Here is a 17,140-nt window from a genome sequence, read left to right on the forward strand (position 1 = left end):
CTGGTGATTCCCTGATCCACCTCTACGCAGACGACACCATTCTGTATACCTCTGGCCCTTCTTTGGACACTGTGTTAACGAACCTCCAGACGAGCTTCAATGCCATACAACTCTCCTTCCGTGGCCTCCAACTGCTCTTAAATGCAAGTAAAACTAAATGCATGCTCTTCAACCGATCGCTGCCAGCACTTGCCCGCCCGTTCCAGCATCACTACTCTGGACAGTTCTGACTTAGAATATGTGGACAACTAGGTGTCTGGTTAGACTGTAAACTCTCCTCCCAGACTCACATTAAGCATCTCCAATCCAAAATTAAATGTAGAATCGGCTTCCTATATCGCAACAAAGCATCCTTCACTCATGCTGCCAAACATACCCTCGTAAAACTGACCATCCTACCGATCCTTGACTTCGGTGATATCATTTACAAAATAGCCTCCAACACTACAAATTGGATGCAGTTTCTCACAGTGCCATCCGTTTCGTCACCAAAGCCCCATATACTACCCACCACTGCGACCAGTATGCTCTCGTTGGCTGGCCCTCACTTCATACTCGACGCCACACCCACTGGCTCCAGGTCATCTAGAAGTCTCTGCTAGGTAAAGCCCCGCCTTATCTCAGCTCACTGGTCACCATAGCAGCACCCACCCGTAGCACAAGCTCCAGCAGGTATATCTCACTGGTCACCCCCAAAGCTAATTCTCCCTTTGGACTGTCGTGGAAAATTGCAAGATTATATTATAATGCTTGTATTGTATTATAATGGTTGTTTTATTCGACAGAATAGAGTATTCTGTTAACTATTGTGTGTGTGTTTTACTGAGGATGGCCCTCTATGAGATAGCACTGACAGAGGATCATTGAAAGTCAAGTGCTATTGCAAAGCTCTTATTATTAAAGATGTAGTTTAAGTACAACTCTGACTGGTGTGTGAAGTTTGTAACTCTCCTCATTTGGTAATGCAGAAATTAGCCACCACAGGCCGCCTTTCCTTCCAGTTCTCTGCTGCCAATGACTGGAACGAACTGCAAAAATCACTGAAGCTGGAGACTCATATCTCCCTCACTAACTTTAAGCGCCAGCTGACAGAGCAGCTCACAGATCACTGCACCTGTACATAGCCCATCTGTAAATAGCACATCCAGCTACCACATCCCCATACTGTATTTATTTATTCATCTTGCTCCTTTGCACCCCAGTATATCTACTTGCACATTCATCTCTACATATCTACCATTCCAGTGTTTAATTTCTATATTGTAATTACTTCGCCACCATGGCCTATTTATTGCCTTGTCTCCCTTATCATACCTCATTTGCACTCACTGTATATAGACTTTTTCTACTGTATTATTGACTGTATGTTTGTTTATTCCATGTGCAACTCTGTGTTGTTGTATGTGTCGAACTGCATTGCTTTATCTTGGCCAGGTCGCAGTTGTAAATGGGAACTTGTTCTCAACTAGCCTACCTGGTTAAATAAAGGTGAAATATATATATATTTTTTAATTAATAAATTGGGGTTAGGGTATCATCAGCGGTGGGGTAACATCAGCGTTGGGGTTAGGGTAACATCAGCGTTAGGGTAAAACCAGCGTTAGGGTAACATCCGCACTGGGGATAGGGTTAGGGTAACATCAGCGTTGGGGTTAGGGTAACATCCGCACTGGGGATAGAGTTAGGGTAACATCAGCGTTGGGGTTAGGGTAACATCAGCGTTGGGGTCAGGGTTAGGGTAACATCTGCGTTAGGGTTAGGGTAATATTAGGTTTAGGGTAACATCAGGGTTAGGGTAACATCAGCATTGGGGTCAGGGTAACATTAGCTTTGGGGTCAGGGTAACATCAGGGTTAGGGTAACATCAGCGTTGGGGTCAGGGTAACATCAGCTTTGGGGTCAGGGTAACATCAGCGTTGGGGTCAGGGTAACATCCACGTTGGGGTTAGGGTAACATCCGCGTTGGAGTTAAGGTAACATCAGCGTTGGGGTCAGGGTAACATCAGTGTTAGGGTTAGGGCAACATCAGCGTTAGGGTTAGGGTAACATCAGCGTTGGGGTTAGGGTCAGGGTAACATCAGCGTTGGGGTTAGGGTCAGGGTAACATCAGCGTTGGGGTTAGGGTCAGGGTAACATCAGCGTTGGGGTTAGGGTAACATCAGCGTTAGGGTAACATCAGGGTTGGGGTTAGGGTTAGGGTAACATCAGCGTCAGGGTTAGGGTTAGGGTAACATCAGCGTCAGGGTCAGGGTAACATCAGCATTGGGGTTAGGGTAACATCAGCGTTGGGGTTAGGGTAACATCAGCGTTGGGGTTAGGGTAGCATCAACGTTGGGGTAACATCAGCGTTGGGGTCAGGGTAACATCAACGTTGGGGTTAGGGTAACATCAGCGTTGGGGTTAGGGTAACATCAGCGTTGGGGTTAGGGTAACATCAGCGTTGGGGTTAGGGTTAGGGTAACATCAGCATTACTTTTAGGGTAACAGCAGCGTTAGGGTTATGGTAGCATCAGTGTTGGGGTTAGGTTAGCATCAGCGTTGGGGTTAGGGTAGCATCAGCGTTGGGGTTAGGGTAACATCAGCATTGGGGTTAGGGTAACATCAGCGTTGGAGTTAGGGTAATATCAGTGTTGGAGTTAGGGTAATATCAGCGTTGGGGTTAGGGTAACATCAGTATTGGGGTTGGGGTAACAACAGCGTTGGGGCTAGGGTAACTACAGTGTTGGGGTTAGGGTAAGATCAGCATTGGGGCTTGGCTTTGAATAAATGGCACTGGGGTTGAATAAGTATATATCTATGGAGCAGGCTGTAGAGACAGTACTCACACTCCAGGTCAGGCTCCTTCCCCTGCAGGTAGCGAATGACAGCCTGAAGCTGAGAGTATTTGCGGTGGTGAGGATCAATGTCTGTCTCACAATACGTCCTGAACGGGAAGACAATGGGGTTTTCACTCCATGAAGGGCCATTTAACTTTTTAAGGTATAGGGGGCAGTATTTTCGATTTAGGATGAAAAGCGTGCCCAGAGTAAACTGCCTAATACTCGGGCCCAGAGTCAAATATTTGCATATTAATAGTTTCTAAAATTGTTTGAATGATGTCTGTGAGTATAACAGAACTCATATGGCAGGGAAATCTGATGCTTGTAGTCTTTTCAAGTCATTGCCTATCTAACACACAGTGACTTAGGGTTCATTTTGCACTTCCTCAGGCTTCCATTAGATGTCAGCAGTCTTTAGAACCTTTTTTCAGGCTTTTGCAGCGAACAAGAATGCCGGGAAATGACATGAGTTCATTGGCGCGCGTTCACATGATGAGGTAGCTGTGTTCCATAACGTTTTTCAAGACATTGGAATCGTCCGGTTGGAATATTATTGAAGTTTTATGTTAAAAAGGCCCTCAAATTGATGCTATACAACGTTTGACATGTTTCTACGAACGTAAATAGAACTTTTTTGACTTTTCGTCGTGAAACTTTCGTCGCGCTTCCTACTTTTGGAGTAGCTTCCTGAAAGCACAAACAACAAGAAGGCATTTGGGCATAAATTATGGACTTTATCGAACAAAACAACATTTATTGTGGACCTGGGATTCCTGGAAGTGCCTTCTGATGAAGATCATCAAAGGTAAGTGAATATTTATAATGCTATTTATGATTTTAGATGACTCCAAAATGGCGGGTATCTGTATTGCCTGATGTATTTTTCTGAGCGCCGTACTCAGATTATTGCAAAGTGTGCTTTCCCCGTGAAGCTTTTTTGAAATCTGTCATAGTGGTTGCATTAAAAAGATGTTTATCTATAATTCTTTGAATAACAGTTTAATATTTTATCAACGTTTATGATGAGTATTTTTGTAAATTGTTGTGCTGATTCACCGGCAGTTTTGGAGGCGAAATATTTTCTGAGCATCACGCGCCAATGTAAAATGGGGTTTTTGGATATAAATATGAACTTTATCGAACAAAACATACATGTATTGTGTAACATTGAGTCCTAGGAGTGTCATCTGATGAAGATCGTCAAAGGTTAGTGCTTAATTTTAGCTGTATTTCTGGTTTTTGTGACCCCTCTCCTGCTTGGAAAATGGCTGTGTGGTTTTTCTTGTGTTGGCATTGTCCTAACATAATCTAACTTTATGCTTTCGCCGTAAAGCCTTTTTGAAATCGGACAATGTGGTTGGATTAAGGACAAGTGTATATTTAAAATGGTGTGATATTTCACTGGCTGTGTCCCGCTAGTGGGCCAATAAAGTATTACAGTCCTAACTCTATCATTTAGAGTGTTACATTTCAGTAAATTTATTTAGAGGATTTCAGTCCAATAATATATCATTTATAATATTACAGTCAATACTTCATTTGTTAGTATTTATCCATGCTTACCACTCATTGGATATGGATAAATCAGGGGACGTCAGGTCATGCAGCCCTGAGTGGAGATTGGATGCAACCAGTAAATACATCAGATTGTTCTGCAGTAAATGAGTGGCAGAGAGAGTGGCCAGTAGCAGTAGAGCGGGGCAGATAGGAGGCAGAGAGAGTGGCCAGTAGCGGTAGAGCGGGGCAGATGAGAGGCAGAGAGAGTGGCCAGTAGCGGTAGAGCAGGGCAGATGAGAGGCAGAGAGAGTGGCTAGTAGCGGTGGAGCGGGGCAGATGAGAGGCAGAGAGAGTGGCCAGTAGCGGTAGAGCGGGGCAGATGAGAGGCAGAGAGAGTGGCTAGTAGCGGTAGAGAGGGGCAGATGAGAGGCAGAGAGAGTGGCCAGTAGCGGTAGAGCGGGGCAGATGAGAGGCAGAGAGAGTGGCCAGTAGCGGTAGAGAGGGGCAGATGAGAGGCAGAGAGAGTGGCCAGTAGCGGTAGAGAGGGGCAGATGAGAGGCAGAGAGAGTGGCCAGTAGCGGTAGAGAGGGGCAGATGAGAGGCAGAGAGAGTGGCCAGTAGTGGTAGAGCGGGGCAGATGAGAGGCAGAGAGAGTGGCCAGTAGTGGTAGAGCGGGACAGATAAGAGGCAGAGAGTGTGGCCAGTAGCGGTAGAGCGGGGCAGATGAGAGGCAGAGAGAGTGGCCAGCAGTGGTAGAGCGGGACAGATGAGAGGCAGAGAGAGTGGCCAGCAGTGGTAGAGCGGGGCAGATGAGAGGCAGAGAGAGTGGCCAGTAGCGGTAGAGTGGGGCAGATGAGAGGCAGAGAGAGTGGCCAGCAGCGGTAGAGCGGGGCAGATGAGAGGCAGAGAGAGTGGCCAGCAGTGGTAGAGCGGGACAGATGAGAGGCAGAGAGAGTGGCCAGCAGCGGTAGAGCGGGACAGATGAGAGGCAGAGAGAGTGGCCAGCAGCGGTAGAGCGGGGCAGATGAGAGGCAGAGAGAGTGGCCAGCAGCGGTAGAGCGGGACAGATGAGAGGCAGAGAGAGTGGCCAGCAGCGGTAGAGCGGGTCAGATGAGAGGCAGAGAGAGTGGCCAGCAGTGGTAGAGCGGGACAGATGAGAGGCAGAGAGAGTGGCCAGTAGCGGTAGAGCGGGGCAGATGAGAGGCAGAGAGAGTGGCCAGCAGTGGTAGAGCGGGGCAAATGAGAGGCAGAGAGAGTGGCCAGCAGTGGTAGAGCGGGACAGATGAGAGGCAGAGAGAGTGGCCAGCAGCGGTAGAGTGGGGCAGATGAGAGGCAGAGAGACTGGCCAGTAGCGGTGGAGAGGGGCAGATGAGAGGCAGAGAGAGTGGCCAGCAGTGGTAGAGCGGGACAGATAAGAGGCAGAGAGTGTGGCCAGTAGCGGTAGAGCGGGGCAGATGAGAGGCAGAGAGAGTGGCCAGTAGCGGTAGAGTGGGGCAGATGAGAGGCAGAGAGAGTGGCCAGCAGCGGTAGAGCGGGGCAGATGAGAGGCAGAGAGAGTGGCCAGTAGCGGTGGAGTGGGGCAGATGAGAGGCAGAGAGAGTGGCTAGCAGCGGTAGAGCGGGGCAGATGAGAGGCAGAGAGAGTGGCCAGCAGCGGTAGAGCGGGGCAGATGAGAGGCAGAGAGAGTGGCCAGTAGCGGTGGAGTGGGGCAGATGAGAGGCAGAGAGAGTGGCTAGCAGCGGTAGAGCGGGGCAGATGAGAGGCAGAGAGAGTGGCCAGCAGCGGTAGAGCGGGGAAACTTACCCTCTTCCACAGAGACTGTCCCCATGAACATCAGCTGTCCGTGACCCCTTGTCAGAACCATACCAAAACTGCAGAGGGAAATACATACAATAAAGGAGTGAGTGAGATGTTCATTGACTTTATTCAATCCAACAGGCCTATGACTACATACCACACTCGCTATCATAGCATCACACTTACCTGAATGGGGTGTCGTTGATGGTTGTGTAGAAATAGTCATTTGTTAAGAACAAAGGCCTTTTCTGTTGTGAAGAAAAAATTTGAATTGTGTTATGAGACAGTTGTTAGAATCAATATAGTGTCTCTAGACCTCCGGGTTGACTCCCACAATTTTCAAATGTTCCGGCTTAACACGTCTGTACATAACAGAACATCAGTTTGGCATAGAGGAACTACAACAATGCCTACTACCTTATCCGCTTGAATACATTACAAAAGAATTGCTAGCAAGATGGAGATCACGGAGGGTATTTTTAATGAATGTATTTTGCAAGTGTCTAATTTGCATCAACTACCTTCCCTTAAACCACTGCAAAAGTTTTGCTTGCCTAGTTTCATATCGTGACGTTCTGTCATGATTGCCTCATGATTTGTTAGGAGACTTGTCCGTCTGAAGAGCACCCGCCCCGGAACAATTTTTCTTCACTTATTGAATTTGCCAAAAGAGTCCGTCATTGAAAGCAGAACCTAGTCACTGCTGTTGCCTAGGGTTGGGTGTACGAGACTACTATTAATGTTCCATTTGGCATAAGGCATTGAGCCACATCTAATCCCCACCACACACAAGGTCCCACTCACCGCTTTGTCCACAGATGCTCTCACGTTTAAAGACAGAGTGCCCATCTCCCCTTTCACCATGGCTGTCCTTAGCTGAGAAAAACACACACAATAATGCACACAATCACTGTTGACCTTGTATTCATTTACATTTACATTTAAGTTATTTAGCAGATTCAGTTACCTTACCAGCACAATTACCCAACCAGCACTTTTAGAGCCCAGAACATACATGAATATATATTCATACGTAGAATAGGAGTTCTACTGTATTGCGAGAAATAGTAATGGCGTCTTTTGGTAGGCAATAACTCTGCCATGGCTCATTGGACAAAGCCTATGGGGAAATGAATGGGTTTTTTGGAGGGTTTTTGGATAAACGGCGACAATAAGGTCTGTGATAAACAAAGGCTTAGGAGATCTTCTATGTTTTGTTCTGAGATGCTAACATCACTTTTTCAGATTTTTTATGCATTTATGTAATCAAAATAAGCACATAAAGGCTTCATACTTCATAAAGGTCATGTTAACTGACTGATATTATCTCATAGAACAAAATGTATAAGATCTCCTAAGCCTGTATTAACCTCAGACCTTATTTTCGGCTTTTATGCAAAACCCCCATTCTTTCCCCATTAATTTCCCCCATAGGAATAGCTGAATGAACCAGAAGGATATTTTTTCCCCCCGGATTATGTCATGACTCCCCCGAAGTCGGTCCCTCTCCTTGTTCGGGCGGCATTTGGTGGTCGACGTCACCGGCCTTCGAGCCATCGCCGATCCACTTTTCATTTTCCATTTGTTTTGTCTTTGTCTTACACACCTGGTTTCAATTCCTTCTTCATTATTTAACCCTCTGTTCCCCCATGTTTGTTTGTGAGTAATTGTTTGTCTTGTATACGGTTTGTTATTGTGGGCTCGGTATATTGTGTTGTATTTGTGAATACTTGAGTAAATACGTTGATTACTCATCTCTGCTGTCCTGTGCCTGACTCTCTACACCAGCTACACACAGGCCGATTACAGAATTACTCACCAGTCAAATGGAGTCCCTGTGGCGGTAGAGGAGTGCGTCTAGCAGCACGCGACCATGTTGCAACGTCTGGGCACCGCCATGGATCGCGTGCTGCAGACGATGGATCGTTGGGAGAGAGGAGGTTGTCCAGCGCCTCCACCAGCCCCACTTCAGCAGGCCCCACTGTCCACCCCTCCTTCACCCGGTCCCAGCGGGATTCGACTCGCGCTCCCGAGGGAGTATGATGGGACGGCTGCGGGATGCCAGGGGTTCCTACTCCAGCTGGAACTCTACCTGGCGACCGTCGACCCGGCTCCTTCGGAACGTGAGAGCGTGTCCGCCCTCGTCTCCTGCCTCTCAAGCAAAGTCCTGGAGTGGGCCAACGCCGTATGGAGTGAAGGAGACGTGGTGCTGGACCATTACACAGAGTTCACCCGCCGCTTTCGGCAGTTTTCGACCACCCGCCTGAGGGTCGAGCGGCGGGTGAACGTCTGTTCCACTGAGGCAGGGGACGAGGAGCGCGCAGGATTTCGCATTGGACTTCCGGACCCTGGCTGCCAGCGCGGGATGGAACGACAGGGCCCTGATCGATCACTACCGGTGCAGTCTGCGCGAGGACATCCGTCGGGAGTTGGCCTGCCTAGACACCACCCACACGTTGGACCAGCTGGTGGACCTGTCCATCCAGCTGGACAACCTGCTGGCTACCAGTGGACGTCCGGATCGGGGCCTGTCAGTTCCATCCCCCAGCACCTCCGCTCCGACGCCCATGGAGCTGGGAGGTGCTGCGCTTTGGGCGACCGGAGGAGGGGCCATTCTGTGGCCGCAGAGAGCACACTGCTGGTCGGTGCTGGGAGGGTTCCTCAGGGAGTCGAGGCAGCAGGCAGGGCACTATCGTGTCACCCCAGGTGAGTCGGCACCAGGCTCACCCAGAGCCCCCTGTTGCTCACATGTACAGTGGGGGAAAAAAGTATTTGATCCCCTGCTGATTTTGTACGTTTGCCCACTGATAAAGAAAGGATCAGTCTATAATTTTAATGGTAGGTTTATTTGAACAGTGAGAGACAGAATAACAAGAAAAATATCCAGAAGAATGCATGTCAAAAATGTTATAAATTGATTTGCATTTTAATGAGGGAAATAAGTATTTGACCCCCTATCAATCAGAAAGATTTTCTGGCTCCCAGGTGTCTTTTATACAGGTAACGAGCTGAGATTAGGAGCACACTCTTAAAGGGAGTGCTCCTAACCGCAGCTTGTTACCTGTAAAAAAAGACACCTGTCCACAGAAGCAATCAATCAACCAGATTCCAAACTCTCCACCATGGCCAAGACCAAAGAGCTCTCCAAGGATGTCAGGGACAAGATTGTAGACCTACACAAGGCTGGAATGGGCTACAAGACCATCGCCAAGCAGCTTGGTGAGAAGGTGACAACAGTTGGTGCGATTATTCGCAAATGGAAGAAACACAAAAGAACTGTCAATATCCCTCGGCCTGGGGCTCCATGCAAGATCTCACCTCGTGGGGTTGCAATGATCATGAGAACGGTGAGGAATCAGCCGAGAACTACACGGGAGGATCTTGTCAATGATCTCAAGGCAGCTGGGACCATAGTCACCAAGAAAACAATTGGTAACACACTACGCCGAGAAGGACTGAAATCCTGCGGCGCCCGCATGGTCCCCCTGCTCAAGAATACATGTTGTTATTCTGTCTCTCACTGTTCAAGTAAACCTACCATTAATATTATAGACTGATCATTTCTTTGTAAGTGGGCAAACGTACAAAATCAGCAGGGGATCAAATACTTTTTTCCCCCACTGTATGTGTTTATTAGATTTCCTGAGTTTTCCCCGCATAAGGTGCTCGTAGATTCAGGCGCAGCTGGGAATTTTATTGAACGTTCATTTGCCCATAGTTTAGGGATCCCTCTTGTTCCTGTGGATATGCCCTTCCCTGTGCACGCCCTAGATAGTCGACCATTAGGGTCAGGGCTGATTAGGGAGACCACCGCTCCACTCCACTAGAAAGCTCCGCCCCTGTGCTTTCTTTTTGAAGAAGCTCAGCCAGGCGGAGCAAAACTATGATGTGGGGTACCGGGAGCTGTTGGCTGTTGTCAAGGCTCTGAAGGCGTGGAGACATTGGCTTGAGGGGGGTAAACACCCTTCCCTCATCTGGACTGACCACCGCAATCTGGAGTACATCCAGGCGGCGAGGAGACTGAACCCTCGCCAGGCAAGGTGGGCCATGTTCTTTACCCATTTTGTTTTCACTCTGTCCTACAGACCAGGTTCCCAGAACGCTAAGGCAGACGCACTGTCCCGAACGTATGATACAGAGGAGTGGTCCATGGATCACACTCCCATACTTCCGGCCTCTTGCCTGGTGGCACCAGTGGTGTGGGAGCTGGACGCGGACATCGAGCAGGCGTTACGCACAGAGCCCACTCCCCCCAGTATCCAGCTGGTCGCCTGTACGTTCCGTCTGCTGTCCGCAACAGTTTGATCTATTGGGCCCACACGTCACCCTCCTCTGGTCATCCTGGCATCGGTCGGATGGTGCGTTGGCTTAGTGGGAAGTACTGGTGGTCCACCTTGGCCAAGGACGTGAGGGTTTATGTTTCCTCCAGTTCGGTGTACGCCCAGTGCAAGGCTCCCAGGCACCTGCCCAGAGGGAAGTTACAACCCCTACCCGTTCCACAACGGCCGTGGTCGCACCTGTCGGTGGACTTCTTGACGGATCTTCCTATCTCACAGGGCAACACCACGATCCTGGTTGTTGTGGATCGATTTTCTAAGTCCTGCCGTCTCCTCCCTTTGCCCGGTCTCCCTACAGCCCTACAGACTGCGGAGGCCCTGTTCACTCAAGTCTTCTGGAACTACGGGGTGCCTGAGGACTACGGGGTGCCTGATCGGGGTCCCCAGTTCACGTCCAAGGTCTGGAGAGCGTTCATGGATTGTCTGGGGTTCTCGGTCAGCCTCACCTCAGGTTTTCACCCCGAGAGTAACGGGCAGGTGGAGAGAGTAAACCAGGATGTGGGTAGGTTTCTGCAGTCATATTGCCAGGACCGGCCGGGGGAGTGGGCGGCGTTCATCCCCTGGGCAGAGATGGCCCAAAACTCACTCCGCCACTAACCTCTCTCACTTCCAGTGCGTACTGGGGTATCAGCCGGTTCTGGCACCTTGGCATCAGAGCCAGATCGAAGCTCCTGCGGTGGACAAACGGTTTAAGCGCTCAGAGGAGACCTGGGATGCCTCCCATGTGCACCTGCAATGGGCCGTGAGGCGGCAGAAGGCGAGCGCCGATCGCCACCTCAGTGAGGCCCCGGTGTTCGCACCGGGGGACCGGGTCTGGCTCTCGACCCGAAACCTGCCCCTCCGCCTGCCCTGTCGGAAGCTGGGTCCACGGTTTGTGGGGCCATTCAAAGTCCTGAGGAGACTGAACGAGGTATGCTACAGGTTACAGCTTCCCCCAGATTACCGTATTAATCCCTCGTTCCATGTGTCTCTCCTCAGGCCGGTGGTGGCTGGTCCACTCCAGGAGTCTGAGGTGCGGGAGGTTCCTCCGCCCCCTCTGGACATCGAGGGGGCCCCGGCATATGCTGTTCAAGCCATCCTGGACTCGAGGCGTCGGGCGAGGGGCCTTCAGTACCTCGTGGAGTGGGAGGGGTACGGTCCGGAGGAGAGATGCTGGGTGCCAGTGGAGGACGTCTTGGACCCTTCGTTGTTGCGGGAGTTCCACCGTCTCCATCTGGATCGCCCTGCGCCTCGTCCTCCGGGTCGTCCCCGAGGTCGGTGTCGGCGCGCGGCATACTGTCACGACTTCTGCCGAAGTCGGTCTCTCTCCTTGTTTGGGCGGCGTTCGGCGGTCGACGTCACCGGACTTCTAGCCATCGCCGATCCACTTTTCATTTTCCATTTGTTTTGTCTTTGTCTTACACACCTGGTTTCAATCCCCCAATTACGTGTTCATTATTCAACCCTCTGTTCCCCCATGTTTGTTTGTGAGTAATTGTTTGTCTTGTATACGGTCCGTTATTGTGGGCTCGGTATATTGTTTTGTATTTGTGAATACTTGAGTAAATACTTGAGTAAATACGTTGATTACTCATTTCTGCTGTCCTGCGCCTGACTCTCTACACCAGCTACACACAGGCCGATTACAGATTACAAGCTGGCAAGCTCTATTGAAGATGTTCAGTGTTTTGTCAGTGGGTTATGTGATATGGTATGTACAGTATATGTGCAATAATCATAGCATGTAATGTCTGTTGGAAAATGTCAATTTTGGGGGGGCCCCTCAACAGCATTTTGAAACCGTCCGTCAAACCACTTAAGTCCACCCCTGACTGTACATGTGTATTCAGAGTTTTCTTCCTGATTTTATATCCGGGCTCACTTACTCATTTTTTGGGGGTTTATTGTAAAGTGCTGTATTAATATGTATTAATATTACTACTATACAACTCACTGTCTCATCTATGTATTAATATTTATACTATACTATCTCATCTATGTATTAATATTACTGTTACTACTACTCACTATGTATTAATATTACTGTTACTACTACTGTATACAACCCACTGTCTCATCTATGTATTAATACTACTACTATACTACTACTGTATACTACCCACTGTCTCATCTATGTATTACTATTACACTACTCACTATCTCATCTATGTATTAATATTACTGTTACTAATATACTACTCACTGTCTCATCTATGTATTAATATTACTAATATACTACTCACCATCTCATCTATGTATTAATATTACTGTTACTACTATACTACTTACTGTCTCATCTATGTAGTAGTATTACTGTTGCTACTATACTACTCACTGTCTCATCTATGTCCTCCCACTCCACCTCAGCCAGGTCCACACTGTTGTAGTTAGGCTTGGGCTTCAGCGTCTTACCTTCTTTGTACTGTGGGACAGGAGAGGAGAAGATGAGGAAGACGACATGGGTAAAAAGAATCAGGAAGAGGACGAATACAAGTTTTATATAGAACCTCAGCTGTCTGCTGTCTGTCTGTCTGTAATATGTGTTTATTCTCTAGGCTGAGCCAATCACTTAGGACAACTGTGTTTGATGGACATCTCCATGACATGGTATCCTGACGTCAAAGGCTCCATCGCCATAGCAACTGGCTCCAAAAGGAACAAGTAGGCTTATTATTGACCACATAACATGTTTCTTTTCTATGATTGTGTTTTTGCTTTTTTTACATTGATGTGAATATTGATGTGTACAGTTGAAGTCGGAAGTTTACATACACTTAGGTTGGAGTCATTAAAACTTGTTTTTCAACCACTCCACAAATTAATTGTTAACAAACTATAGTTTTGGCAAGTCGGTTAGGACATCTACTTTGTGCATGACACAAGTAATTTTTCCAACAATTGATTACAGACAGATTATTTCACATATAATTCACTGTATCACAATTCTAGTGGGTCAGAAGTTTACAAACACTAAGTTGACTGTGCCTTTAAACAGCTTGGAAAATTCCAGAAAATGATGTCATGGCTTTAGAAGCTTCTGATAGGCTAATTGACATTATTTGAGTCAATTGGAGGTATAGAGTGAGGGAAAAAAGTATTTGATCCCCTGCTGATTTTGTACGTTTGCCCACTGACAAAGAAATTATCAGTTTATAATTTTAATGGTAGGTTTATTTGAACAGTGAGAGACAGAATAACAACAAAAAAATCCAGAAAAAGGCATGTAAAAAATGTTAGAAATTGATTTGCATTTTAATAACAGAGGTCAGACGTTTCTTGTAGTTGGCCACCAGGTTTGCACACATCTCAGGAGGGATTTTGTCCCACTCCTCTTTGCAGATCTTCTCCAAGTCATTAAGGTTTCGAGGCTGACGTTTGGCAACTCGAACCTTCAGCTCCCTCCACAGATTTTCTATGGGATTAAGGTCTGGAGACTGGCTAGGCCTCTCCATGACCTTAATGTGCTTCTTGTTTCCACCTCCATGTTTGACGGTGGGGATGGTGTTCTTGGGGTCATAGGCAGCATTCCTCCTCCTCCAAACACGGCGAGTTGAGTTGATGCCAAAGAGCTCCATTTTGGTCTCATCTGACCACAACACTTTCACCAGTTGTCCTCTGAATCATTTAGATGTTCATTGGCAAACTTCAGACGGGCATGTATATGTGCTTTCTTGAGCAGGGGGACCTTGTGGGCGCTGCAGGATTTCAGTCCTTCAAGGTGTAGTGTGTTACCAATTGTCTTCTTGGTGACTATGGTCCCAGCTGCCTTGAGATCATTGACAAGATCCTCCCGTGTAGTTCTGGGCTGATTTCTCACCGTTCTCATGATCATTGCAACTCCACGAGGTGAGATCTTGCATGGAGCCCCAGGCTGAGGGAGATTGACAGTTCTTTTGTGTTTCTTCCATTTGCGAATAATCGCACCAACTGTTGCACCTTCTCACCAAGCTGCTTGGCGATGGTGTTGTAGCCCATTCCAGCCTTGTGTAGGTCTACAATCTTGTCCCTGACATCCTTGGAGAGCTCTTTGGTCTTGGCCATAGTGGAGAGTTTGGAATGTGATTGATTGATTGCTTCTGTGGACAGGTGTCTTTTATACAGGTAACAAACTGAGATTAGGAGCACTCACTTTAAGAGTGTGCTCCTAATCTCAGCTCGTTACCTGTATAAAAGACACCTGGGAGCCAGGAATCTTTCTGATTGAGAGGGGGTCAAATACTTATTTCCCTCATTAAAATGCAAATCAATTTATAACATTTTTGACATGCGTTTTTCTGGATTTATTTGTTGTTATTCTGTCTCTCACTGTTCAAATAAACCTACCATTAAAATTATAGGCTGATCATTTCTTTGTCAGTGGGCAAACGTACAAAATCAGCAGGGGATCAAATACTTTTTTCCCTCACTGTACCTGTGGATGTATTTCAAGGCCTACCTTCAAACTCAGTGCCTCTTTGCTTGACATCATGGGAAAATCTAAAGAAATCAGCCAAGACCTCAGAAAAAAATTGTAGACCTCCACAAGTCTGGTTCATCCTTGGGAGTAATTTCCAAATGCCTAAAGGTACCACGTTCATCTGCACAAACAATAGTACGCAAGTATAAATACCATGGGACCACGCAGCCGTCATACCGCTCAGGAAGGAGACGCGTTCGGTCTTCTAGAGATGAACGTACTTTGATGCGAAAAGTGGAAATCAATCCCAGAACAACAGCAAAGGACCTTGTAAAGATGCTGGAGGAAACAGGTACAAAAGTATCTATTTCCACAGTAAAACAAGTCCTATATCGACATAACCTGAAAGGCTGCTCAGCAATCCTATAGAACATTTGTGGCAGAACTGAAAAAAAAGTTGGCCAAAAATTCACCCAACTTATTGTGGCTTGTGGAAGGCTACCCGAAACGTTTGACCCAAGTTAAACTATTTAAAGGCAATGCTACCAAATACTAATTGAGTGTATGTAAACTTCTGACCCACTGGGAATGTGATGAAAGAAATAAATGCTGAAATAAATAATTCTCTCTACTATTATTCTGACATTTCACATTCTTAAAATAAAGTGGTGATCGATGTGCAATTGATGTGTATAGTGTATATTGAAGTGTAATTGATATGTATAATGTATATTGAAATGTAATTGATGTGTATAGTATATATTGAAGAGTAATTGATGTGTATTTCCATGTGTAATTGATGTGTATTCATGTGTATAAAGGGCTTATCTGTGAAAGAGACCTTGGTCTCAGCATGACCCCCTGTCAAAATAAAGGTTAAATAAAACAGAAAATAACCTTGGCACCCAGAATCACATTTTATGGTTGCCTGGGAGGGACAAGCTGAAGTTGCCCGATAAGAAAGGCTTGTTTTCATTATCTGTTGCAAAACATTTTGTCTACGGTGTACACTAATGAATACAACCCTCCACTGTGCTGCTCTAGGTGTTGAGCATGAGGCTGTCATCTGAGACTCTTTAACCATTTAATGACATTTTTCATGCTCTGTTCAATAACCAATCAGTGACCCCACACAAAATCTGCAAATTGAACATTGAGATGGTCTTTAGGTTAGACTCTTTGGACTGTTAGAGCGTGGCTACTGACTGTTTGAGCGTGGCTACTGACTGTTTGAGTGTGGTCACTGACAAGGACGAAGAATTTAAAAACACAATGTGCCTTGCACCACCCTCCAACATCCTAAGCTTGACAATACTGCATGCTCTTCCTACATCTCACACCATCTCAACATGACGACTGTCCAATAGGAGCTTGATCTATCTGCCTGTTTTTTGTGGCATATTGCTGCAGGGAAAACATGTTTCTGCCTGATTCTTTTCATTATTTTCCTCCTAACTCTGGCGATGAACAGCTAACTTCTCATGGGATTGATGAGACTTAAACTTCTGGCAGCTGTCCTACACCTTACTAAACAATCTGCTACACTCGGCGTTCCCTGTCGATCTGCTACACTCGGCGTTCCCCGTCAATCTGCTACACTCGGCGTTCCCCGTCGATCTGCTACACTCGGCGTTCCCCGTCGATCTGCTACACTCGGCGTTCCCCGTCGATCTGCTACACTCGGCGTTCCCCGTCGATCTGCTACACTCGGCGTTCCCCGTCGATCTGCTACACTCGGCGTTCCCTGTTGATCTGCTACACTCGGCGTTCCCTGTCGATCTGCTACACTTGGCGTTCCCTGTCGATCTGCTACACTTGGCGTTCCCTGTCGATCTGTTACACTCGGCGTTCCCTGTCGATCTGCTACACTTGGCGTTCCCTGTCGATCTGCTACACTCAGCGTTCCCTTTATTGTACTACTACACTCAGCGTTCCCTTTATTGTACAATCTTCTGTTCTGATGTAGTGTGATTTTGCAAGGCATATTGTGTTTTTATGGCTATTGTGTTTTTAAATTCTTAGGTGACTCTGGCCCTCATAGCCATAGAAATATATGTGTTTATTTGCCACAACATCCACTAGCTGAGAATAATAACTTCCAGGAATGTGCCACTTGCTTTGGGGCTAATCTGGGTGCTGAGTTCCACTGTTGGTAGTAATCATCACCTAGTCCAGCTCAACCTGTGACAGAGTACCTTTAACAGAGCCACTGCAGAGCTGCTTTGTAAGTCTAGAATTGTGGGTATATACACTACCATTCAAAAGTTTGGGGTCATTTAGAAATGTCCTTGTTTTTGAAAGAAAAGCTCATTTTT

The 17,140-nt window shown here is 47.1% G+C and overlaps 1 protein-coding gene across 2 annotated transcripts in view; it reads right to left on the bottom strand.

Annotated features, from left to right (window-relative positions):
• Positions 1-17,140, bottom strand: part of LOC106584529 (voltage-dependent calcium channel subunit alpha-2/delta-4) — a 99,762-nt gene that overhangs the window by 51,795 nt on the left and 30,827 nt on the right. For both annotated transcript variants that reach the window (XM_045706555.1, XM_014169929.2), the window contains 6 exons: positions 12,765-12,851; positions 6,918-6,989; positions 6,300-6,361; positions 6,120-6,187; positions 4,383-4,428; positions 2,826-2,923 (listed from right to left, as the gene is read on the bottom strand). In XM_045706555.1, coding sequence (XP_045562511.1) covers positions 2,826-2,923; positions 4,383-4,428; positions 6,120-6,187; positions 6,300-6,361; positions 6,918-6,989; positions 12,765-12,851 — 433 coding nt within the window. The remainder of the gene's footprint in view (positions 1-2,825; positions 2,924-4,382; positions 4,429-6,119; positions 6,188-6,299; positions 6,362-6,917; positions 6,990-12,764; positions 12,852-17,140) is intronic.

The sequence above is a fragment of the Salmo salar genome, chromosome ssa23 (assembly GCF_905237065.1).
Source record: "Salmo salar chromosome ssa23, Ssal_v3.1, whole genome shotgun sequence".
Lineage (NCBI taxonomy): Eukaryota > Metazoa > Chordata > Actinopteri > Salmoniformes > Salmonidae > Salmo > Salmo salar.